The following is a 26,829-nucleotide window of genomic DNA, read 5'->3' on the forward strand; positions in this document are numbered from 1 at the left end:
CACCTGACTGATATCTGGAGACAGTAATATGAGTTTTCAGTGGCTATGTAGCGTGTATACTCCACTTCTGTGCCACTTACAAAAGGTTCTTTTGTGTTTGACATACACACTAATAATATTCACATTGTACTTTGTAAGAGTTTATAACATGACAAGAGGAAAGAAGCCAGTTTTCTATGTTTATTCAAATGGGGAAAGAGGGAATCTTCAATATTCATACATGATTGAGAAACAAAATACAAACAAAAGGTCCTTCCTTCCCTCAACAACTTGTTACCTGTCTTTTTCACGCAGGCCGTGTGTTGCTTCCCCTACAGAGGATGCAATACTGTTCTCTTGGGAAGGTTTCCCTCGTTCTGTTTCATGGCTGTTGCATGAARCTTTGCAATCTAGACCACAGGGTCTCTTGAAAAGGAGTCTGGTGATCTTTCATTTATCTATTGCTTGATTAACAAATAAGCCTCCTTCAAAATAAAAAAGTTATTTTAAACAAAAAGAGAAGTGAAAGTGCTGGGTTGGCATGCCAGCAGACTTGTCAGCCCAGAGCTAACAACTGCAATGCATTGCCAGCCTGCAAGGACCACCCTCAGTGGGGCTCCTCAGCCTCCAGGTCGGCTTCTTTGGGGTCCCCGTCTGGGGCCTTTCAGTGAGATGTCACTGTCATTGCTGATAATGATGTTTACATTATTAGCTCAAAGCAAAACTGGACAAAGATTATCAATTTCACTTATGAAACAAATAGCCATCAGAGGTTATTGTACTTAGAGCCACTGATATTACAATGCAAATTGCTTTTCTTGCTTGGAAGAAAAGGACTTCTTTATTCTACTCTAAAACCAGCTAAAATTTCTGGTGCTGTACAGAGTTCTCCTAAAAATGCATAAGATGCTAAACAATTATTTAAATCTAATTTCTGTTAAATTTAAAAAAATAATAATAATCCTTAGAATTTTTTAATTTAGAATTGTTCTTAGATTTTTTTTAAGAATCCTTTGCTTGTCTTTCACAAATTTTGTGGGGTTTTATAGCCTCTTCTAGATGTTTTGCTTACCTCTCCAAAGGTCTCTATATTTTTCCTTCATTTTATGCAAGAAGGAAAAAAAAAGAAAAGGAAGATATTTGATAGAAGATCCATTATTTCTCTTTAGCAGTCACAGCTTTGTGAATTTACCTTTGGCTGAACCCAGCTGTATTGAATAAAATACTTTCTCTGAACGTTTCTGCAAAATGATCAGCACAGAAAAAAAGTGTCATAATTTGTTTGAGAGTTAAGTCTTGACAGAGATGTGGGAAGTAATCCAATATTATTAAGAGCTTTTTCTCTGTCTTTTTGGAAACTAGAAAATAACACCTGCTCTGGTTGGTGCATTGAACTATTTTTTCAGAACCAGACATTTCACAAATACTGTAACTTTGAAGCTTTTCTGTCCCCAATAGGTTCTCCAGTCCTCTTATTTCTATTTATTCTAATTAAAGAATTATCTTTAATTCTTATAAAAACATGTTAAGTTTTCCTATATCCAGTGAATAAATTCCATAATTTTGGAATACAAAGAGAAACATCCTGTATCTTACAGGCCTTTCTCTGGAACTGCCAGATCTATAATCACTCCTTTTCAAGAGAGTACAAAAGGCTGCTTGGAATATTACTTTACTACCATGACACTGGCGCTGTCATTTATTGGGGAAGCCTCTAGATGCCATAAATTCATTTCCCTAAGGATGTCTCTGAAGTGTTTATGCTCCCAGACTAGATAAAGACAAGGTAAGGAGAAAAATAAGATGAGAAGATTACAGATATTTTGTAAGAAGGGATGAAACAACCCCTGGGAACATGACAAAGGTAATCAGTTTTTCAGCCTATTGGAGGCTGTTGCAGTTGTTGGTGTAGAAAGCTCAGAATCATGAATACCAGTAAATATTGTGTGTTAACAGCAGTGATTTTGGTGAAAGCTGAAGACTTTAAGAGAGTCTGATAAACAATTGAAGATGATGTAAAAGCATGAATAACAACCTGCAAGTCATCTTTATAGTAAAAGGGCTCTTTGCATCATGCAGTATGCAGAAAGGATTCAGACTATATGTATTAAACAATATATCATAAAGTAATAATAGTTATTATTAATGAAGGTGCCTGCTCAGAATAGGTTTTTTCTGGTCTCCTTTAGTTCTGCAGATTCTTAAAAAGATCTTAGTACGGCAACCGTCTAGCACTGACTCAGGTGTTTACATTTTAAATGCCTGCAATAAGGTGTATTATTTCCATCCAGTGACTCTTCTTTTCTGAGACAGCATCTGCACRGGATGAGTCTTTGTCAGTATTTCCCACCACCTTGATTCTGTAAGTGGTTAATTTACTGAAAAAGTGAGGAGAGATCTCATCCTCTACACTCCGATTTCTACCCCCGTGAAGAACGAGAAACTTTCTTCCTCTCCCTCTTTCTCTAGCTTGAAACACGTTTATTATATAAAGTAGAAGAGGCTTTGAGAGATGCCCAAGCTAGAATAGCAATTTCCTGATCAATATGACCCTGCATTGAAATGAGGGAAGTCCAGGTTCAGGTCTCTGATCAGAAGTCRAGAAAAGCAATACATCTGTAACTGAGCAACTGGGCTGTCTTTGTTTACCAAAGGATCTCTTTCTCTCTCCCTTTGCCTTTGGACAGACGTTCCTAGGCACGATAAACGTATTGCCATACAAGTTTTGAAATGGATCCTTGTAAAAAGCAAGTTCTTTTTGATGAATTGGCATTTTCCACTAAGTAATACAAAAAAGCTGGCAAGCTACAATTAGGCCTTATCAGAGCCAGAATTTCCAGGATCAGCAGCTGCACTGTGCCAGTGTTTCTGTCTTACTCATGCTGGTACTACTAGTAGCATAGATGTTGGCGCAACACCAAGCAGCTGTAACAGTTACAGTGCAAATAWGACATTATTTTTTTCTTTTCATTACAACTATTTAACAATAGGAATAAAGTAACCTAATTTCAACCTAATTATTTCCTTTCTATGTTCCTTTTTTAAATTACTACTTTAAATTGCTTCATGAGATAACTGGATCTCTGTGCAAGATGCTAATCAATTAAGCATGGAGATTTAGCTAAAGGCATTGTAGCAGGTGCCAAATTTAGTATCATGCAATGTTTCTGTATTACAGGATCAATAGGGTAAGGTGAAAGACATGCCACAGTAAATCACAGTTCCTGATAGGCAGACGTAATAGGCATTTCTAAAAACCAGATTCAAAAAAAGATGGTAATTGACACTTGTCACCCTGTGTTCAGAGTCTGAGCCAAAGGCAGCTGTAGCCTGCATTCAATTCCTGTGGACAGATCCCCGCATCACAGGTACTTCAGCCGGCACAAATTCGATTTGTGCCGGTAACTGAACTGAAAGATTGACTGAGCAGAGACGAGCTGACCTCTTTTATCCCCACAGTTCCTCCCAGAGTGCATGAGGCTGTGGGATGGTTCATTCTGCCTCATCTCCCCTCACTCCAGGCCCTTTTTATAATCTATATGCATTTTTTTACAGGCACAGGCAAATTGAAAAGAAAAAAAATCCAAAGCAAAATAAATCCAAAAAAATCCAAAGATGAGGAAAATTGTACAAAATGACTAGATAGGTATTAAATTTCACTTCAAAATTGGCAACTTCAGAAGAGGCCATTACAGCATATCTGATATTTTTAAATAAGCTGTCATCTGTACAGTATTTTTCTCATTAAAAAAGAAAATCATCCTGCCTTAGACTTTATACAATTTCACCTATCRTAGCATAGAGAAGAGATGCTTGTCCTTTCATTCCCTGGGGCTTTGATGCTTGTTTCATTAAATCAGAGAGAGTTCTGTCATTGCCTCTGTGAAGAGAGGAAATGAGCTTGGTTTTCGTGATCCTTCCCTCCCCTTCTGTTTTTAAAACAGTAAAAGGCAAATTTGCACAAGACAAAGAACAGACTAAGAAAACAAATCCTATTCAGAAAATTCACTATAACTTAATCAATTTCTCAATTACACTAATTGAAAAGAACAATAATAAGAGGTTGTGTATTTTGTGGCGATCAAAAGGAAATGTTTAATTACTGCATGTAAGTAAAATGACAGCTTAAAGCATTCTTGCAAGCAACAGTGCTYTTTGGGGGGTAATTAGTGAAAAATAGAGAATAAACAGATGATAGCTTTTAGGCTAAACATTCGCTTCAGTTCCAGTCAGTGATAAAGAACTATAAAGCGAACCTATCACATCATCCCCCAGGAAACTTTATATTTTGATCTATCATTGATTATGAACTCTTTTCTTCTGTGAATATATCTGTTTGCTAAGAAGAGTAGCAGTAAAGAAAGCAGGCTGTAGAAGTGTCTCTGGATTCTTAGTGAATACTGCTATTTAGGGTATTGACTATGTGATAAACAGGTGAGCTTATTATTTTGCTACTACCAAAATAAGGTAACTAGGTGGTTGATTTTCAGGTTCACTACTTGGTGCCTTTTCTGAAAAAATATCTGTGCATATTCATTTTTGGCTTATACAACCGTAACCTCAGTTTATTGTCATATGAGTAAATATTAAGGTTAGTGCTAAGTTGATGAAGTATTCTGTTAGAGGCTGTGTCTTTGTGCTTCAACAGTCAGATCTTAACTTCAGCTGGCTCATGAAATAGCCTGCCATTGTAGTCCAAAGGGCTACGCAAAATTGATGTTTATGAAATAGAAGGCATTCCATTTGGGAATGTCATTGGGGAACTCATTTGAGAGATGAACAGGGATTTGAGTCTTGTCCCACCTGGAACAGGGAGATATTTCAACATTCAAAACTTTTCTTTTATTCCCCAACTCAGGTTCTAATGATCCTCTAATAATCTGAGTCAACTCTAGGATGAAAAAGATTTTAATAGGATGACATGTACAAACAATGAATGTACAATAATCCTTAAAAGTGGTATAGCAATATTTATGGATTCTTGGTAGAGTTTTCAGCAGAGGACATAAGGCCCTTTTGGCCAAGCGGATGGAAACTCTCTGCAATCCTCTACTAAATATGAAACAGGAGCTTTAAAGTATTTTTTTTAATGGTAGGACAGAATCAATGAGATGTCCTATACAGATGAAATAACCATGCTGATATAGAGGAAAATGTGCCCTGCAAATTGCAAATATGCAGTAGCAGCTACTGAAGCTAATGCTTGCAAATGTGAAGTGAGACTAAATAGAACTGAAGCTTAAATACTTTGGAATTTTTTGTCTAGAATTTCTTACAGGTTGGGAAGATATTTTTTTGACCATTCTCCCCTCTGTCCTCCAGTAACCTAAAAACCATTCAGGTGCTCAACTAAGTGCAATAGATAGAATTTTAAACCTATATTGTGTTAATATAACGTGACAGTCTTGCATTCTTGCAGGAATGCTTGTTATGGAGGTAGGATTCTCTTACTAGAGAGGCTAGCTCATCAGGGAGCATGTTTTCCACTTTATTCTACCTACCTGTACCTGAAGCTCCAGGCTAGAGACTTGGCATGAGCACATTAAGACAGTGCAATAGACCCAGTATATTACTATTTGGTTCTGTACCTGTGAATCAAGGTGTACCCACAGCTTGTGAATGGTTTGTATGACTGACAATAACTGCAGAGAGGAGATAACTCTGGAGACKTTAGATCAGCCAGTTGACCAGTTCATTAAATAGCACTGTCTGCAGTTTGAGATGGAAAAGATGTATGTAACGGTATCCCACAATATCTACATGTCCCGGCCATACTCCAGCAATCAGACAATAGATGGGCCAAAAATAGGGTTTCTCCATCTTTTGTGAGTAAGAACAGTTTTTACCTCATTTATAACACTGCGTATCAGGAATAACGCTTGCAGTTGGTGAGACGTTTAAGGAGTTAAAGGAGAGAAAAATAGCAGGTTCTTGGAATAAAAGTGACAAGAGAAAATTGAACAAATAAAAGCTATGCGGTTCTTCTCATTCCTTTCCCATTAATCCATAACTTAATGTCTTTTATTATTATTTTAACATAGAACCAATTTATGAATTTAGACTGGAAGTTCTTGGAAAAGGAAAAAAATATATAGCCTGCTGTCTACGATTATCTCATGTTATTCAGATTCTTCCTGGGAGAATCAAGCCTCAGGGATTTTTTTCAGACATTATTTTTATTTATACAGATTAGATTATTTATTCAGCAAACAATCATGTGATATTTAGACACACACCATGCAGCTCAGCTAGTGAGTTGGAATTATTGAATACATGAGTTAAGAGTTCATTTTAAAAGTTTATAAACAATCTATTATCTAATTTCTTAAATGAAATGAATGAGTGAAAAAAGCAATGTCCTATGTTGGGGAGATACATATCATAAAAAGGGGGAAATGTGCTGAGTAAAATTACTTATTCATTTTTTCACCATCTAGTTTGTACATACCATCTTAATGGCAATGCATTATAGGATTTTTAGACTTTAATCAAAACAGTTTACAAAGTATTTTAGTAAAATGGCTGCTTTAAAATATACAATGTTTCTATCCAAAATAGTCTCTTAAAAATAGTATTTATGTATTTTCATTCTGTGGCCTTTGCACAGAATCTTGCAAATCTTAGCCCCTTAATCTTAAAAAGCATATTTTGATGAAAGAATTTTTTTTTAATTGCATTACCCCTTTTTCATAAGGAGGAAAACTACTTTTTATATTCCTTCAGTACACGTTCATTGCACGTACAGTTATCCTTGTGCTGCAGGATGAAATCTCAGCAAAAGAAATATGTATATATATAAATTTCCAATTAATTTTTGGTGATTTGTGACTTGAGTTTGCAGTTTTAATATGTCTTCATCAATGTAATTTGAGCAATGTCAAGATTTAATTGAATACCAAATTTTAGCATGATAGAGATTACAGATATTTCTTAATTTTCAGTGAACTGTAAATCGGAATGTTATTTTGATACCTGTTGCATTTTTAGCTAGGAATTGAAGTTTCCTGAATATTTCCTAGTTTCTGTATTTCAGTGGTTGTTTGCTTTCCAAGTCCACTTATACATTTGAATAATATTGTGAAAGGGCCTATAGAACCTCTCATGTGGTTAATATGGCAAAGTCTCGCACCAGCTGTGATTCTTTGCAAGAGTGTAATCATTGTTCAGTTCTGTCAGTGTCCATATAACTCTCATTATCTCTAGAGCTACGTATTAATCCTGCTTTTTTTTTCATTTTTTAAACACACTTTCCACAAAGTGAAATTTTCCACAAAAAAAGATTGTCTCCACACTTGAAGTAAATAATATCCATTTTCCATCAAAAAATTAAATAAAATGTATAATATCTTGTTGTCTTAAAGCAAATCAAAGCTTTTAACTTGGTGAGCTGTAATAATTATATTTCTTTTTGGATAACTTAAGTGTTAAATTGTATTTGCTCAAACAGCCATTGCAAATACCATCCCTCCTGTTTTGTGTCATGGGATCCTTGTTAAACCTCCCATGACACAACAGTCTCTTTTCCTGAAAAGTTGTCTGTCTGGTGGGTGCATCCTGCAAAGAAATAATGGACCTAATACCCCGCAGATGAGAAGCAAATTAATGTCAAACTCAGACAAAGTTAAATGTTTAGGTGTTTTGACTCAATTATTCCCCCTAGAATTGTGATGAGCTATTTTGTTTTATTTCTTCCCTATAAAAAAATAAATAAATCTGCAGGTAGAAATTCTAATCTGTGCTCAGCAAAGAGAAGGATGACAGGAAGGACAGAATTCCTCACCTCTTTCAGCTCAAGTTTCAAGGCCCTGTGGCACCATAGCACAGAGAAGAAGGATTTTGACATTGATCACGCTTAARTTTTGTGGAAAGAGCAGGAATTCCAACTGAACTCCCGTGTAAAGCTAATGAACTTCCACAGGGATTTAAAAAGCTGGAAAATTGTTTCATAACATTGTAAACTGTGTTTTTATAGAAAGAGTCTACCAAGATAAAACTACTTGAATAATCTAAAAATATTTGGGCTATTTCTTTTTATTCAACACTTACTTGAAAACCTATTAAGATGAGCTGGTCTTTGAAATGTCATACAATCTGCCAGGTAAAATAAGGTCAAGACAGTCATCTGAGTCAAGGGTCAAATCAACACTGAAGAGCTAGACAAAGGAGAAAAATGCTATTTATACTGCTTTATTAAAATCAAATCTTTTCTACTCCAAACTTCTGTAGTCCAGTGGATTTATTCAGTAAAGCATCAGTCTACTAACTGCGTTTCCTTACTTTAACTCAGAGATAACCTCATGTAGAGCAGCTGTCTGCTTTTCCATAAGGACTTTGAAACACAAATATAAAATCCTTACCTGGCATTTTATAACTAAAGATTAGTCAGTGCCTCCCTTCAGCATTCACTTTCTTCTTTTGATAACCAAGTTTATTAAATTTATTCTTTAAGTTTAATGATTAAGTTAAAATTTAAAAACACAATTATAAGGGCAAATGAACTTGAAAGTAATCCATGAATAGTATTTTCCTATTAGATCACGTGCTTTATGTATGCATATCACAACAGAAAGCTTTGTATTTTAGAATCTAGAATCTTTAAATATATTTGTATTTTAAAACGTGCATTTACAGTTAATGTTGTGAATTCTTTCCACAGAGGTAGGAGTCATTTCACCTAACATCGGTAATTGCTCAGTGTTAGTCATTTAGACCTCATCTAGAGTCAATGGAGAGAGAGATAAGCATGACAGAGGGGAGTTTATTCCATCAATGCAAGCCATCAATTTTAGAATGAGATGAATTGCCCCCTTTTATTTCTCTCCATTGACAACAGAGAGTCTGTATAACTAGGTTAAATTAGACACTTTTAGAAAGCTGAACTTGGGTATTGCACTAATAACTTTGCAATCCTTGTCGGTTCACGTTTTTCAAGACTGTTTAGCACAGAAGGAGAATGGTCTTAATTTTGTAATTCTGTAAGTTTCTGTTTAAAGCCCAATTTGGTGATTCTCAAATTTGCTGCCTTTTGATTTGCTTGATTTATTGAATGTAGTATGAGATAAAAATGTACAAAGAATAAAATTATTTAAGAGTGATTATGTGTAGGTRGAAGTTTCTGGGATCTCTTCTGTGTGACACCTACTATGTAGAGTATAACTTGTCATCTACACAAAGCTGATTTGCTTTTGGGAATGTAGACCTCATCCTGCTTTCATCAGCAAAGCTGTTTTAAGGCAGCAATTTTCTCTGCTTTCACCTGTACTATTGCCAGTCCTTCCCCCAGTTAGACTGTGGTCTCATCACAGTGTTTTCCAAATATCAAGCTGGAGCAAGTTTAGTAGAAAAATGCCTCAAGGAATAATGCTGTGAGTAGGCCTGTGTAAATCTTGAGGGGTGTGATGAGTTCAGTGACAATATAAAGCATGAGATGCTATAAAAAGATGAAGAAACTATACTCAAAGAATCAGATGAGCTTTGAAAGGTGAAGCAGTAGGAATAGGATGAATTTCAGTAACTCAAAATGCAAGGTCTCAGGAGCTAATGCAAGCTTTTGCTATAAACTAGAAGACGATGAGTGTGGCATTTTTAAGTGGTAGAGGAAAAGAGTAATCTGGGTGGTGAAGCTGATCATACCATGACTGCAAGCCACCATTTCAATGCACTAGGGAATGTCATCGTAGGCTGTTGGGGAAGAGGTTTTCCAGTAGAAGAAAAAGAAATAATGGCGCTGAGCATTCCTCTGGGACTTCCTCTGAAATGTTGTGTACAATCCTAGTCATTCCAGTTGGAGACAGATGAACTCAAACTAGGACAGATGAAAAAGAAGATGGCTAGTATGCTATCTTCTGAGAGAAAAGCAGAAAAGTACTTGGATGAGACTGAGAAGAGATATGATTCCAATCTGTAAACACACTGGGGAGAAATACTAAAAACAGAGAAGAGCTTTCAGAGATGCTGGATAATTTTTTCCTAAGCATTAGTTGATTTAAACTGTCTCCGAGTACCTTTTTACTGAAGCTTAGAATAAGGTTCAGAACTATTAGTTCAGTGAGATTTCTGAAACAATAACAATATAAAAGTATTGATGGAGAGAGAAATCTAACTGTTCTTGAGATGGTTTGATCAGTTTATATAAGGAGTTGTATGATGTGGGTTTGGCAATAGCAGGGGAATAAATTCAGTCACTCAGGGGACCTATTTTCCTAATGTAGTTCAGAATCCATGCAGATTTGTGATGGTTCTTCATTTGATGTTCATTATTCAGAAGTGCTTCATCTTCAGATTGCCTCCTCTCACCTTCCTGCTGTTGTTCAGCAAGTTGCCAATACCCATCCCATGCATATTATAATGCTACTTAGATTCTCCTTTTATACCTGGCAGACAGGCATTCTCAAACAATTTTAAGAATCCTGATGTATTTGTTGCATCTAAATTGCAGGACAGAACTTGCTTAATTTAGCAGAAGGATTTTACAAATGAATTGTTTTTACATTTGTAATCATTACACAGGATTTATTTTTTTCATGTATCATCAAAATATTTATATCTGTAAGGCTGTGACTTTGACTAGATATAGATCTCCAATAAAGTAAAGCTCTGTTTTGTCTTTCTTCTAACCTGTCTATATGTGATTCACTTTATATTAATATCCTATATGGTATGTTTAAAATATAATTAATATTTTTAAGATATTTTGCTAATATACTCCAAGGATCAGGATTACATTTGTTGTAAAAGGAAAGAGAATTAACCTGAACATAAACATTTTTACAGATATTTGTAGTTTCCTTGGGGGGTAATTTTCCTAGGAGAGAGGGAGAGGCCCAATTACCAAGGACAAAATCATTGCTAAAAGTCATGTACAATGTGTAAAAGGTAGATAATTCAAGCTAGATTTTCAGGTAAAAGTGCAGAAGGGAGATGCTAGGTCCTTTGAAAAACTAGTCAGTTATCAGAGCTGTTGAGTGTTGACATTTTGGAATAATCTGACTTTGGCACTTGGTCCTGCAGGGATTTAAAGCAGTTTGGGTGTGATCAGGTACCGGTAAGATACCAGTACCGTACAAGTAAGTGTATAGTAACACTGAGCATGTCATTAGTTCCATGGTCTTCAATTGATACTATTCATGTATTTCATATCTTTATATGATTTACTGTGTCAGGGGCTGAGCGTTGAGCTGTAAAGATTATTACCACTCTGAAAATTTTTCAGTTGAAAATGGCAACTTGATAGTTATTAAATATCATGAGGAAAGGACCTGGTAGGCTCAACTTACATACTACAGTATCTTGTGAGAGATCAACATTCAGGTTTCTATTACTCTTGTTTCACTGGGATATTGCCTGCTTTGGGATACTGTTTTCATTTTAAAATACTCCCTCCAGTTTAACTTCACATTATTATGAAAAAATAAAGACCCCAGTCTTCATCTTGCCCTCTTTTTGTGGGGGGATTTTTTTTTCTGCATAACTTATTTCCTAACCAACTCTACTAAGGACCTCATATGATTGATGTTGGATTATTCACCTTTTGCTAGAGGAACATATGAGCAGAATTTTGCTAAATAAAATGAGCRCATGAATATTTTATGGCTGAAACAGCAAGAAGCAGTTATTACTGGATAGTGCTTTTGGTTAAATCCTGTGAAATATTATTTAACTTTGAAATCCACTTAGCTTTTGCCTATTTTGGCAATTTTATTTGTCAATTGTGCCACATTTATGGACATTCTAATTTTATTGAGGAATATGAAATACTGGGATAGAAATTTCTTAAGTGATGGCAGCATAATATATAAATCAAATTAATATACATATTCACTTTAGGACACACAATTCAGTATTCATCTTAATAAAGAGACAGCTGTGGTCAGAAGAACAGTGTTTCTTCCATTCAGTGGGATACTGAAAAGACTAGAAATGCTTCTTTGTAACAGGTACAAAAAACAGCATTCAAAAATACTGTGGAGTGGTTTTTTTTCAGAGTATAAGACAACATATAATGAATTTGAGAGACAGGAAAATTAAAGTGCTAAAAGAATATGCAAAGTACATGCAAGAAATATGTAGAATTTAATGAGGCAAGATACTATTGAAGCACAGTGGGATACAAAAATAGGTATTTGTATGGGTAATAAAAGTATTTCAAATTGCATAAAGTAGGATATATAAGGCTTCTGATCTCCATACTTCAGAGTAGAAGCCAACTGACTCAGRGAAAAGAAAGAAAGAAGACGATCTTTTCATGTATAGCAGTCAGTTAGGTAATTATGCATTAAGAGTCTTTTTAAAGGAGTCTGAAATCATTTGATTTCAATGAAACATACTGAAATTAACTGGACTGCCCTTAGGGTTTTATGGAAACTTCTTAGTTCCATAGGAATTTAAACCCATACTTGAGTKTAGTAATATCAGACATAGCAATGATGCTCATTTTAAAAGGTTTATCCTACTTTTCTTTTGTCTTGCCATGTCTTCATCCAGCACAGGCTCTGCTGAAGAGCCTGGATGCCTGTTTTTTCTCTCCTCAGTACCCTGGAATCAAAGGTAGAGTTCATCTGTGCCTTTTGAGGCCTCTAACACTCCATTTCTAAAGAATGTGAAGCAGAATCTACCTGGGAGATCAGCACATGCAGAATCCCTTACTTCTTACTCCCTGGAGAATCTAGTTCTCTGCAGGGTCCGGTAGGAGCAAGGCTGAAAAGGCAACTTGAGATCAAAGAATAAAAAAGATTTAGCGCAATCTTTTATATTTTTAATGTTGTCCTTCCAAAGACTGGAGGTTCCCATGTGGCATAAGAAAAGCCAAAAGAAGAAATGATCGTCAGTTTTGAGGGAACTTGCTGTTGTATTGAAATTATTTCACACAGGTGTAAAAAAAGAGCCTGAGACACTTCTGTAAATGTGGAATCAAGACGTCGCTTTTCTGAATAAACCAAAACCAAAAAACAAACAAGCAAAACAAAATTTTCAGTCTAGGAGGGAAGAGATGCAGTGTGACAAGAAGAGTCATTAGTGACAAATGATTCCATTCACACATGAAGACCCAGGTTCAAGTGTCAGGTCTGATGGATGATTTGGAATCAGGCACAGCTCTTTTAAATCCAACTCAAATACAAAATTTTTGACTAAATTTAATTTCATTATCAAGTTATCAACTTCAGATGTAAAATCTCGCTCAGACAAACCATGAGAAGCTACTGAATTTTCGTATTTATTTAAAGGGTTCATGGTGCTAGTGAGAATTTTTAAACCTTTTTTGACATTGAATTTGAAATGAAAAAGAGCATGAAAAAGCAGAATAAATATTTAAAAGTAAAAACGTCTCCATATTTAACGTTTTTTAGTGTCTGTGGTAACTTGAAAGAAAAATTTCTTCAAAATTAACTTTAAACAAATGGGTGTTTTATTACACAGAATGAACAAGACCATATTAATTTTGCTCTATCCTTGTATCATTTTAGCACATATTTTGCAACTAGTGTGTGAGATACCACAGTGACAACTAAGCTGGCAACTCCTCAATATTGCCAATAATATATAATAGGTTGAAAAAAACATAAACTTGCTTAATATTCTAGAAATAAAAAGCGATCATGACTGGGATTTAGTTAGTGACAGGTATCAGTTGCTGAAAAAAAAAGGACAAGTTAAAGCTTTTGAGGAAACACTTTACATTAGTACTATGGTAGAATGTAAAGAGGGGGGGAGAAGTAGCATGAATGATACAGAATATGAGTCAGAATCACATTGAAAAAGGTTAGGCAAAGATTCTTTTCAGAATGGTAGTGATAGTATACTGTACACTCACAGGGTCAGATTTGGACATGGAAAGAGACCTTGATAGTATTTTAGATAGCTAAATATTTCTGGGAACAACTTCCTAGTTGTAGATTGGAAAACAGATGTTGCTAATAAACAGAAGTCTCTATTATTCCATGTGCTATTAATTTGGAAACATTTTTGAGACCCAGTAGTAAAAGTCACTGGATTCATATTAGTATTATTATTTCTGTTTCCCTAAAATTCTCTTATGCAAGCATAATCCCAGGTAGAGAAAAGAGCTAGGTTGTGTGGGAGCAAGCACCTATTCAAATAACAACAGTAATGAAAGTGAGCAGTGTAAATTGCTGGTGAAGCAAAGTGCTTTTAGCAATTGTTCTTCAAGGTTATTTTGCTATGAAAGTCCTTCACATCTCTCTTGCATTATATCTTGTCTATCTCAGATTAATGTATATTTTTGATTAGCAAGGATTATTCTTTATAAGCATTGCTCAAGCATATCAGAATGCAAATAATTTGGGGGTAGAAGGGTGGAGCTCCTGCGTGAAGGAGCATATTGCCGTCTTTACCCTCTCRTTCATCTGGTTGTGCCCTTGTGTTACTCATCCTTCTTACATGAGGACACAGCAATGAAGGGTTGGACACAAGCATGAAGTGGACRTTGTACAGTGCAGCATCTTCTCTCCTTGGCTTTGGTTTGGAGAAGCTGCAGAAAAGCCAGAGCACTGCACAGTTTCCGGGATTTTTTTCACCACCTCAGTGAGATATACAGAATACTGGGAGATCTAAAATCCCTTCCCTGCAGATAAATCCATGCCTAGATTAGCTGCAGCTGATTAGTAGCATAATTTTAGAAGCGATACGTTGTTTATGCTGAGACACGGCTGTCTTCTGGAGTCCCAGAGCTCTCATTCACACCCAGAATATATGGCTAAATTTCTCCTTATCAGAGCAAAAACCAATGATAAGCACACAAATTTAAATCCTACTTTTAAAGGAAGGAGAAGAATCCTTGCTTCAGAGGTGCAAAATAGTAGTAGAGAGGTTAAACCAGATTTATATACTCATAATACATTGTTAAATAGTTAGTCTCATGCAAAATTACTTTCTTCTTATTTAGGGAATGCATCTTGTACACATGGCTCCACCTAATCTTATGCCACTTTGCAAAGCAAAAACTAATTTCAGTTCCAGAGGGTTGAATAGCCTTCAATTATACAAGTTTAAGGATATGTGCTACAGTTCATAAGGAGTGCATGTACATTATAAATTCATTTAATTGCCCTACAGAGATGCTGATCCTAATTAAGCCTTCATTGGCTTTTTTACTGAAAACAGAGTTAAAATTGCCTAATTAAGCATGAAAAAAAAGGAAGAAAAATTTAAATGAAGACTGTTTACATAAGGAAACCAAGTTTCTGCCAAGCTTTAACTCACCTGTAAGCCTGCAAGGGATTTTCTCTTTCTGTGTCTCAGCACCTTAATCTCCTCTGAGTCATGGATGGGGGGCCTGAGGGGCAAAAGTCTCCCTCCCGTGGTACTTGTCAGTTTGCAGTTAAGGCAACTTCCCCWTTTTCTGGATCTCAGATGTATCATACAATTTTGTACAGTACAGCTCTGTGTATGTTAGCTTGTGACTATCTTTTCTGAAAATTATGCTTTTCAAGAGGGCTTCTGAGGCAGGCAGGCAGGTTTGGGAGCAAACAAAAGAGGAGACAGGACAGAAGACTAGTAGAGACAAGGAAGCATAACACAGGTGAGGCAAACAGAGTGGGGTTCTCTGAGTCTCCTGGGTCCTGTCATCTCTGTTTTACCCCACTTTTTTTTTTTCGTTTCTTAATGCCATGACTAGTTTTTTCGTTCAACACTTACCTCTATCTTCCCCTCATTCTCCTGAGGGAGTGTGTTCTGCTTTGTTAACTACACAGATTTTAATGTTGTTCTTTAGTCACCTTATAAACAACCTTAATAAAGCATATTCATCTCTTGAAATTTCATGCCTTAAACTCTGAATGCAGTAGTAAAGGAATAGATRTACACTATATAAAATTTCCTTGTCTGCTGCATGGAATGAGCTAAAAATGGCATTTGTGTGGTTTTGGAACTGTATATAGCTGGGAATTTAGGGAACACATGACAAGTTTGAGGGTTTGGCTTCTAAAACTCAGGCAGTAATGTGGATATTAGCATCACTGCTAAAAGCAGTTTCCATTGTTTTCAGTTGTTATATTGCCACCTGAGCAACAGTAATACTAAAGTAACTAATCTTTTGTAAGGGTCATCTGACATGTATAAAAGGTCATCTTTATAAAATAAAATATATAAAATGTTCAGCACTGATAATTGCCATTTAACACCAAAATGTTCAAGTAGATCTATGTCTCATTAATGTTGCTGTTGCAAACCCAAAGTCCTGATAATTTTACTGATATCTACTACTAGCTGATGCCTCTCCCCTTTATTTAAACCCCTAACTGTAAGTCAAATGGTTATATTTGTTTAGAATAGAAATTTTATAGTATAGAAAAGGTTTCTATTTACTTAGTTCCTTAGTTTCATGAAATTTGCTATAGCAATCCTCTTCTCATACTTCTGCGTAGTATGCATACTGCAGCTGTTTCTCCTTTTGTTGTGATCTTCTGAAATGGCTGACAGATTTGTTTTTATATTGCACCTTATCAAATATATAACAGTAGTTCTAGGTGTTCATGTTTGAAATCAGCAAACTTGGCTCTGCTGTTTGCTATCTTTCATGAACATACTGAATTTTGGATATATTAGAAATGTTTTAGAATTTGCATTTCTTAATAGATACATGAATGAACTTTCATTTTCTAGGTGCCTGTAGAAAGACTAAAAAGTTTTTCTGTTTTCTAATTCTTTCTTTTATTTTCCTAATAGTACAAACAAGTGGAACAGTACATGTCATTCCACAAGTTACCTGCTGAAATGCGCCAGAAGATCCATGATTACTATGAACACCGCTACCAAGGCAAGATTTTTGATGAAGAAAATATTCTCAATGAGCTCAATGATCCCCTTAGGGAGGTAAGATTAAAGTGTCCAAGCAGTTCTTCCTGGTATGAAGAGCTTTCATGTCTTTGCTATTTCTATGTTAAAATGCTATTTCTGTTTCTATTCTGAAACATTTAATCTCATTTGACCATCTACCTGGTCAATGAATGATCAGGAGAATGAAYTTTTATGTTAGATGGGATTGATACAAAGAAATATGCATGTTTACACTCTCTGAACAAGTCTGTCAGTCAYTGCCACACAAGGATGTAAGAGAGAGTAAAATACCATTCTTAGTTGAGGCAAACTCCGGTTTACACATTGCTGAGATTTCTCTTTACCTTCTTCCTCCTGTGTCATTCTTTAAAATAGAGAGAGGCTGGACTAGAATGGCCTTGGATGAAAGCTTTGTTCTACACTCCCTTCTTGCTACCAGAATATCAGTGCAGATGAGAGCAATGAAAGCCACCAGTGAAGGGAGAGCTGCTTTATTTCGTTCAGTGAAGTAGCATCCTTGGCTAAGAAGGTCTTTACTTGAGACCAGGAAGCTGAAAATAATAACAGGATATTCAATCCATCAGAAATAACTCTTTTATTAAAAAGCCGATCTGTATTCTGGTTTTGTCTTTAATTATTATTTTCTGTTGTGTGGAAGCAGTTGGAATTTTCTTCCATAAGGTGTTTGTGTGGGAGGAAGGCAAGGTTCATCTGGCTGAAACAGAGCTACCTGCTTAATGGGAATATAGATCTGACTGTCTTCTCTTGGATGAGACTCATGCCTGACCTGCTCAAGGATGTTGTTTTGTATTATCARTTGGCTGATATCTTCCACTGAAGGGAAGAGAAAAAAACAGAGGAAAGGAAAAAAAAGAAATTGAAAGAGAGGAGAAARCATAAGCAGGGAAAAGAAAATAAACAAGAAAAGGGGAAAAAAGAGGAGGAGTATGATGAATCCTCTGTTATTTTTGGTGATACCAAGTAATGCCTTTTAATATCCCTGCCATGGCAGGGATGGTGCTGAATACATGCATATATAACTCCCAACAGAGTGCAGGATGACATCTGTACTTTTAACTCCCTACAGAGCACAGGATGACATCTGTACTTTTGGAAAGATATGTGAGGGTTTATTCTTTTTCAGCAAGGTTTGCAGAATAATGAGAACATAGGTCTGTAAGGGATTGTCTGCACTGTTGAATCCAGCTCTTTGTTGTGAAAAGGAAACATATCGTATAATCCAATTCCAAAATCAATCAAATTCCATATTTAAAATAGTTGGCATATTCAAGCTATATCTATAAGAAATAATGCCATGCCTGTTCAGAAGCTCTGAGGCCAGCTGGCACAGCTTGACCACGTCTGTGTTGTTAAAGTCTCATAGTGGCCTCCCTCCCTACAAACTGCCAACTGGGAATGGTGAACTGTGCCCAAAATTGTTGGGTCAGTACCAGATGGTCCAAGTCAAAATCAGGCCAAACCATGATTATTCTCACAATTTAACAGTATAGATGATTGAATTCCAGTGCCTGGGCCCATTTGATTCCCTAACATAGAGGTAGCCTCAGAGTCCTCTCATTATTATTATATTGTGGATTTGTAAATGTTTTGGAGGGCAGATGGAGGGCTCTGGGTTTTGTACTGTCAGTTTACCCTGAGCTCCCCTTGGTGCCTTTTGAAATGTCATATGAGGAAACAAAGAGGAGAATGTACCATAAAAATCTGTCATGTAGGACAGAAAAAGAAAGCCCAGAAACTATCCCTAGAGTACAGTGATAGTCAAAACATTAATCTTGTCCTCTGTTAAAGAAGTGGATGTATGTACAGGCTTAGCAGTGACTGACATCAGAAAAAAGTTTAATCTATTTACTCTTTTAAGGAAAGTATTTCTCTGTAAATGAAGTCTAATACCCTTCCAGTGCAAAATCTTTTTTTCTTCTTTCTTTCTTTCTTTCTCCCTCTTGCCCTTTCTCTCTCTACTTTTTCGTATTAAGAATGCAAGGCAAATTTGGTCAGGCATAAAAAAACAAATCACTTCTGGGGAGAGAACAAGCATGGAAAATTTCAAAAATTAATGAACCATTAAAAACATGGAATAAGAATGGAATATCACTGAAGGAATGGTTTTTGGTTTTACTATTATCATGCTGTACATAGCATGATTTCTTTGTTTTCTGTATTGTTAAAGAAGAATTTATCCACCCAGCAGAGTGCTTTCATCAGAAGTTGCAGTCAGGTTGCGCACTGTCCTGGTGACAACATAGCAGTTGTTCCAGAAAAATATCAAGAAAAATGGAGAAAACTGGACAGTGGCAATGACAGACAGAAGAGGTTTCCCAAGGATTCTGTCTGAATTCTGGCAGCAGCTCATGCACTGTGCCCTGAAAACASCACTTAGATGTTTGCTTAGTTTAGCAGTTTCAAATACTATTTTAGCTACCACTTTATTACRCACACTTTTGTAGTGCGGGTAGTGCCTTTTTGGTATGACTAATCAATAATAAATTAGACCCTTTTAAAGGCAGAGGACAATTCTTCTTTATCTTGGACAGCATATCTTATGTGCCAATAACTGCGTGAGGCTGTAACATCCAGGTGATAGCACAGATATCCTAATTACACCATTCAAGAATAAATTTTTGCTGCATTTCTGAAGTTCTTAATGAATTTTATATTTTATTATGCCTTCAGTTTAGTGTGAGGTGAGAATTAAAAATTCAGAGTCTCCATGAGGCATATTTGGCAAGATGAATGTAGTTTCTGATGAAGACATTCAACTGAAACCACTATTTCCTCACTTACGGTAAGCAGAACAAAAGAAACCACACAAACTACTTAATAACTGTAGCATGAATATCACCAAAAGCTATAAAAAAGTTGCAGTGTTTTCTATTCTCCTTGTTCTCAGCCATTCAAGTTTACTGTATGGGCTGAAATTTCCCACAGCTAGTCTCTCTTTAGAAGTGTGACTTTTTTTTGTCCGTGTTTTAAAAATCTGTCTTACTCATTTTTAGTAGAAAAGTAAGTAGGAAAATAATTATGTATTATATAAATAAGATCTTCAAACTATTAAAAAAATAGTTAAAGGCATAGAATTAGGAGTAGAAATCTGGTGTAAAATTAATTCTTATATGATAAACACTATTATTACAGCTGTATATACTTACAACAGAGGTGAGACTTTTTTGGTAAAACAAGATCGATGGTCATTTGACTGAGCTTCTGAAAATTTCATGTGGAATATTCATATTACATTTGATGAATTAAATAATCATAAGCTGAAAAAAGGTGTGCTGCATATGTGTGAGTGGATAACGTTGTTTGATAACAAAAAATATAGACCTGTTTATTATGGAGAATAAGCTAGGGCTTTGTACTAAAAAGGAAAAAGGACCCTGGGCATTTCTAAATTTTAAAGTAGAAAAATAAATTTCCAAGGCTCTTCATGTGTTTCRTATCTGAGTAAATCATACATTTCCCAAGTAGTAGCTGACCTGTATCAATTAAGGATAAACTTGAATTAACAAAGAAATTCCCCTTAATGGCAGGGAACAAAGGTAGATGTTTATTAGAAAAGGAGATTTTAAAACCTTATCTTTTCCCTGGTTAAGTTAGTTGCAAAAATTGAGTATATTAGTCACATGATAATGTAATTAATTGGATATTCTTAGCTCTACACACTCAAACCGTATGACCCACACACTGCCCCATGTGCTGTGCTACTACCTGCTCGTAAGAATTAAATAGTGTCTTTTCATTAAATTCAAAAATTTTGCTGTTACTGAAAAGCGTATGCCCTTTTTCACAGGTAGACTTCTCTGATAATAACTGTCCAGCATTCCTGAGAGTCAAATAGGCAGGAGACTCCTGGCAGTTACTTGTTCTGTACAGGTGGATAATTTAAAATTTCTTTAGCCAGGCCATGCAAGATTGTATTCTTCTGACCTAGCTCTAGCTATATAAAAGTTCAGCATCAAGCCTAAGCTAATCATCTAGGCTCACTCTGCACCTCCCCCACCCCTACTTACTGTAGAGAAAACCTAGATGACTAGTTCAGAGAAAAGGCAGCTTTACACAGCTGATGGTGTGATAAGTCCCACCTTTACTAACATTTGCGATTAACAAGCTCCCTCCCTCATTTCTTAAGGTAGCAATTAGCAATTGGTAGCAATTTGCATGTTTCTCTTTTATACATATTGTCGTTGGTTCTTCAGCAGACAGAGACACCTGCAAAGTTTTCTAGAGTTTCTCATTTCTTAATTCTGAGTTCTTGCAACCTACGTGCTTGAACATCATCTGGCCTCACAAGGTCTTAGTCCCAAATGAGATCTTTGTAACTGTCATAACATGAATAGGAGATGGTACAGATGATGAGAAACGARCCATAAGCTCTTCCAAAATGGCACTTGAATTATAAACATTAAAAGACACATATCATACATAAGCAGTTTCACCTAAGAACAGAACGTAAGAAGAATCCAACTGGTTCGGATCCAGGGTCCATCTAACCCTATAGCCTCCCTCCAGCAGTAATGGTGAGATGACACCCAGAGAAGAAGGAGAACAGAGAAAGTATAATAYTTCCTTGATTACTCTCCTACACTCCAATTATTTTCAACTCAAGGGATTTTATGAGCCTGATGTGGTTTCTCTAGTATTCCTTGAGAGGTGTCCCTTCCAATTATTTACTCTCCTCCAGAATCTGTGTAATCTTTGTGCATCCACAACATCCTTTGGCAAGGAGTTCCACAAGTTTACGCCCTGCTGCATGAGGAACCTCCTCCTTCTCTTGGATATGAACCTGGCTCCCACTGTCTTTTTTGGGTTTGATTCTTGTACCAAGTGATGGTACAGTCAATTCCTACCCACCCTTTGCCTGCCAGTCATGATGTTGTAGTTTTCTATATCCCTCCTTGTATTGTATTTTTTGAGATAAAAGAGTCCTATTCTATGTAATCTTTCCTTGCACAGAAGCCAGCTCATCCCCATGATCACCCTTGTTGCCATTTTCTAATTCTTTCTCAGCTCTACTATAGTCTTTTTGAGATGAGACCACCAGATCTGCACCTACTATAATGATATTATAATAATATGAGTTATTCTTTTCCTAATAATTCCTAACATTAATGTGCTTTTTTTAATCACTGCCAAGCATGGAGATTACATTTTTATGGCACTATTATAACTGTAAAAGCTAAGTGGTAATGGATACATGACTATATGTATTTGCCTATGTGCATCACTTAACGTTCCTCTCCATCAGTAATCTTCCTATAAGAAGCCCATTTTAGTTTCTTTTAACAAGCTTCATTTGTACACATTGCCCTTTCTGAAGTCAAGCGGTGAAGTTCTTGGCCTTTTTTGTTCCCACAGGGATATTGAATTTAAGTACGTTATGGTACCTGTTATAGACTGATGAATCAGGTATAAAATTCTGAAAAAGATCCAGCACACTGCTTAGTATTACATCAAGAGTTGCATTTTGTGACAGTTCTTGTAAGGAACGGACTCTCATAACAAAATAGTGCAAAGCTTCCATTATTGGATTTATAATTTGCTAACAGTAATTGCATCTAAGTAAAAATAGGACTAAAAACAGATTAGTTTGGTACATGTAGACAAATATATTTTTAGAGAAAGTATTCGGTACTCTTAACATCATTTTTAAAAATGATCAATTCAGTAACTTCACTCTTCTTCCCAATTAATTTTCTCATTTTCCCCTTTAAAACTCACTTCCTTTTATAATATCTTTCCTTCTGCTTCATATTTATCTTTAGAAATCACAAAACTTTATAGTTTCATTAGAACTCTATACTATAAACCTGTGAGCAAAGGATGAGACATCTCCAGAGTTAATAGTATGAGGCCAAAATGTGGTGCGACTGCAGCACAGTAAACATCAATCTTTTTTGATAGTGCAGTCATTATGATTTTTGGATCCAGGCCATCCAACATTAAAATAATAACAGAAAATCAAATGAGTTTATTAAAAAACAATAAAGTGTCAGAGTCAATATTAAATTATTGAAAATTTCAAATACTTTGCTTCCATAATAACTTATGTCCATAAATTTAAGGTCATAGAAGACTGAGAGGTAATTGTTTCATTATAATCCACTGTACTTTTATACATTTTTATATTCACTGAAGCTTGGATATGAAGCTTGAGAGGAGAATAAGGTAAAATGCATCAGAAGTATAGACGTAGTCATAGAGGAACTCATTTGGGTATATCTTTATATAGCTGTACAGAGAGGGCAAATACCTCTTTATGTAGACCATTAAAGTTTTTTCACATAGACGCAGATAAAATATAGCTTTAGTCCATGCTCTGGAGCACTGACATCATGGATGAACTATGCAACACATGAGTCTTGCAAAATAAATGATGATATACTGCAGCATTGTTTATTCCATAAATGCTAAAAAAAAAGTGTTGCTACTTTTCTGTGTAAAGTGTGTTCAAAAAATAGTCAATGTATACAAGGCTTAAAGCCCTAAAAAAACTCTTAGAAAAGGCGATGATTAAGTTTTGTGAATTAAAAAAAATAAATAGGCCATTTTAATTTTGGAAATGGGCAGATGATCAACAGTGGTTGAATTACTGTGTTTTAAGATGCTGTGCCCCCCAGGTGTGACATGGTACCAAACTGTACGTTTCAAACATGACAGTTCTTTCATGAGCTCTTCAAATACACTAATCAAAATAAAATCCAGAAATCTTAGTGCAGTAGTTGATTTGTTTCTTAAAAGGGTAGGTTATCTGAGAAAAGTGCCAGAAGATTTAGATGCAAAATGCTAGTTAAGCACAGCAAGATGAATGCTGGGAGAGGCATCAAAGACAGTTACAGAAAATAAGTCCAGTCTGTATCTGCTACTGTATGATCTGCCAGTCAGGCATCTGAAGAGCAGAATCAGAAAGAAAGGCCATCAGCAAGGGCAACAATTGCTGTCTCGTTCAGAGAACARCAGCCAATGCCACAGGCGTGCTGTCCCGCAGGGAGAATTTCTCACCATTGCCTCATTCAGTCCAGGATCTCACTTCCTCGTGTCAGTCATGTCTCCACTGGTGAGGAAGTGAAAGACTGTTCCTGTAGCTGCTACCCAGGTAATATTAGAGGGAGGGGATGGGAAGAGGCAGGCATCTTTTTTTTTTTTCTTTTTTTTTTCATGTAGCTTCTGCTAAAAGCCAGGAAAAGTTAATACGTATTAGACAGTGCTTACCACAGCATGTTCATTCCTATTAGAGCTGAATATACTATTGCAATTATAAATGGAGTTGCTGATTTCCAGGAGGTTAAAAGTAATAACAAAGGACTTTAGATGTCTTCTGGTTTAGTTTTCTTTATGTAATCACATTCTGTTTTAACACTGTGCCTGCTTTTTCTTTGGCTAGTGTTCTCTTTAGTAAGATTTGGAAATTTTTGGTTTATTCAGCTAATATTGTATGTTCTTCTGTCCTAGTCCCTGAATTATGACAATGAGTCCTTTCGTGAAAATGGAACAGAAGTTAACAAATGTTTCTCTGAATCTTTTAGGAAAATAAYTGTAAACCCTTCTTGATCCAGTGTCTGAAACTACATGGTCTGTTTTAATTCAAGATTAGGAGCTGCAGGATCTGGCTACAAGACAGCAATCTAATACTGTGCGTTAGTAGTACCTGCCAACGTTCTCCATTTTCCCCTAGTGTGCTTCTGAAGTAAAAAAATTCTTCATAGCTGTGTAAGGGGAGTGTGGCCAGGGGAGGGGGGAGCATCTTGCAAGTGGCACAAGGGAAGGATGCAGCCCTAATCTGGGTGGGAAGCTGCTCTGCAGACAGGGCAGGGATGCATGGCAAGGATGTATCCTCATCCCTTTCCAGTAAATCTCCTTCTTGGAGATGGTGAGAAGGAACATCTTTTCCTTTTGTTTTCACTGTGAAATTTAAATTGTGGACCCTGACACAGGTTACATTCTTTTTGCGCCTTATTTGTTTAGAGTTGGTAAAAGTGCTTTGGAGATGATTTAATACAAAAGTTTCTGTGTTGAGTGGGCACCCTTAAAAGATGCCAATGTCTGTGAAACTCACCACAAAGAAAGATTAGCATTGGGATTTACCAGCAAGAGGAGATCAATGTGTCATGAACTGTCTGATAGAAGAAAATTCATGTGCCTATTTTTATGCACTCACCATGTTATGTTACCCAGCTCACATTAGGAATGGTAGTAACAGCGCAGAGAAGGGTACACAGCATTTCCCATGCATAATTTGGAGTTCCCTTTAAAAGCATGTGGCTTTAAATAAAGGCAAGGCAAAGAGAACAAAAAACAACAGAGCATAAAATCTGTTCTGAATGCACACTGATTGATCTATTTTTCAGTAGATACACTGGTGATTTAAGAAGGTAAATCTTGTTAAAGCTGTGGGGGATATCCAAGTCAAATCATTGCACATAATGGCAATGCTAGATCCTTGTTTTGCTATTTTTCTAGTTTTACTTAAACAAAGAAATAGTGCATTTTTCTAGAACCAGAACAAAACTCAATGTCTAAACTGTAGTTTTGGACTCTTGTTATTTAACAGTAAGCAAATACTTCCAATTTTTCTCCAAAACCTGTCTCACTTCCAGGTAAGCAAAAGGTGAAATACTGCTTTTTTTCTTAAGTCTTACTACCTGAAAAAGCAGGGGCTCTCCTCCTCAGTGCCAAAACATAATTTTTTTAAAGCGTAATATCCATATAAAGCCCTCTTTTGTTGAAGAGTCTTTATATAAGAGATTAAATAGACATGGAGGTGGAAAAAAATGTTTTTGTTTATTCACAAGGTGTTCCTCTAACATTGCACCTTGGCTTTTCAATGGGTTTATCTGTGTTTCCTTTAATAGTGCTTGAAATAACTTATAAATGGACAGATAATGAAATATACTGTAGATCTTGCTGCACAAGGAGTTGAATTACACTTGTTTAAAGATAAGGGTCTAACACTGAAGGAACTTAGCGTTTGATATTTCCAGTGATTAACAAGAATCACTCTCACCTTGGGGCTAAACTACTGTGATACACTGCTGTTAAAGACTACAGAATTAAAATCTGGAGCAAAATGTGGAATCTGACACTATGAGTACAGGTACAAACTTCCCATTAGTTCCTAGGCTGAGTTCAAGGTAACGGGTTTTTTCTGTTGTGTCTGTGCCTTTCGTGATATCATCACAGCCATAGGCAGCGGTAACAGTGGATCCTAAGCTGACCTCAACGGRAGTAAAGCTCCTACAGGGAGGAGTTTTCCTAAGAGGTTTCCCAGCTTGTTCTGCTAGAGTCTGTTTGTAAATTTTCTAGTGAAAAAGTCTACTTTCTTTTTCCTCTTTTGTCAAAAGTGAAAACTGTGGAACTACGGTGGTTGCGTGAGAGGATAATAATAAAGTGACGAGAGCACATACAGTTAGAAATTTTATGGGCTGATCATTGCATACTTGTGCATTCTGGTTACTTGCAACACATTTGAAGCAATGGATTGTGCCTTGCTGAAAGACTTAATTATTTTGTAGATAAATACCCCATGCTTTGTAGTAAAGTAAATATCTTTGTGCTTATATATATTGTAAAGAAAAGATTCATTCTTTGTAATTAACAATTTTTCTTTTAGCCTGGATTGTTTCAGCCAGTTATTAGTTAACTGTGCAACTGAATATTATTTAGCTATTTTTTCTTTGCTGCGGTCTCATGAATGCCACTGATATGTATCAAAATTTAGTTTATTACTGATATGTATTAAAATTTAGTTTATTACATAGTGAAAAATTGTTTTCCCTACTAAACTTAAAATCAGGAAGCAAAGATGAACGTGTGTGTGTGTGTGTGTGTGTGTGTGTGTTATTTTTTTCCTGAGAAGAAAATGTAAGAAAAAATAGAACTTGGAATCGCTTGAAAAATATACCTGATCAGGGTGTATTCTGTGGTAGCTGGATAACAGATTATTTGGGAAATGTGATAGGTAGTATAGGCATCCACAGTCCCCATAACAAAACTCTAGTTTCTCRTTCTATCACTCATTGCTACACGTTGTATAAATACTTG

General features: G+C 36.0%; 1 protein-coding gene across 1 annotated transcript in view; it reads left to right on the forward strand.

Moving 5' to 3' along the window:
- HCN1 (hyperpolarization activated cyclic nucleotide gated potassium channel 1) overlaps positions 1-26,829 on the forward strand; it is a 191,062-nt gene that overhangs the window by 128,437 nt on the left and 35,796 nt on the right. The window contains exon 4 of the mRNA XM_026062982.1: positions 16,663-16,809. Within this exon, the coding sequence (XP_025918767.1) occupies positions 16,663-16,809 (147 nt within the window). The remainder of the gene's footprint in view (positions 1-16,662; positions 16,810-26,829) is intronic.

Source organism: Apteryx rowi, unplaced genomic scaffold, assembly GCF_003343035.1.
Source record: "Apteryx rowi isolate R43461 unplaced genomic scaffold, aptRow1 scaffold_197, whole genome shotgun sequence".
Classification (NCBI taxonomy): domain Eukaryota; kingdom Metazoa; phylum Chordata; class Aves; order Apterygiformes; family Apterygidae; genus Apteryx; species Apteryx rowi.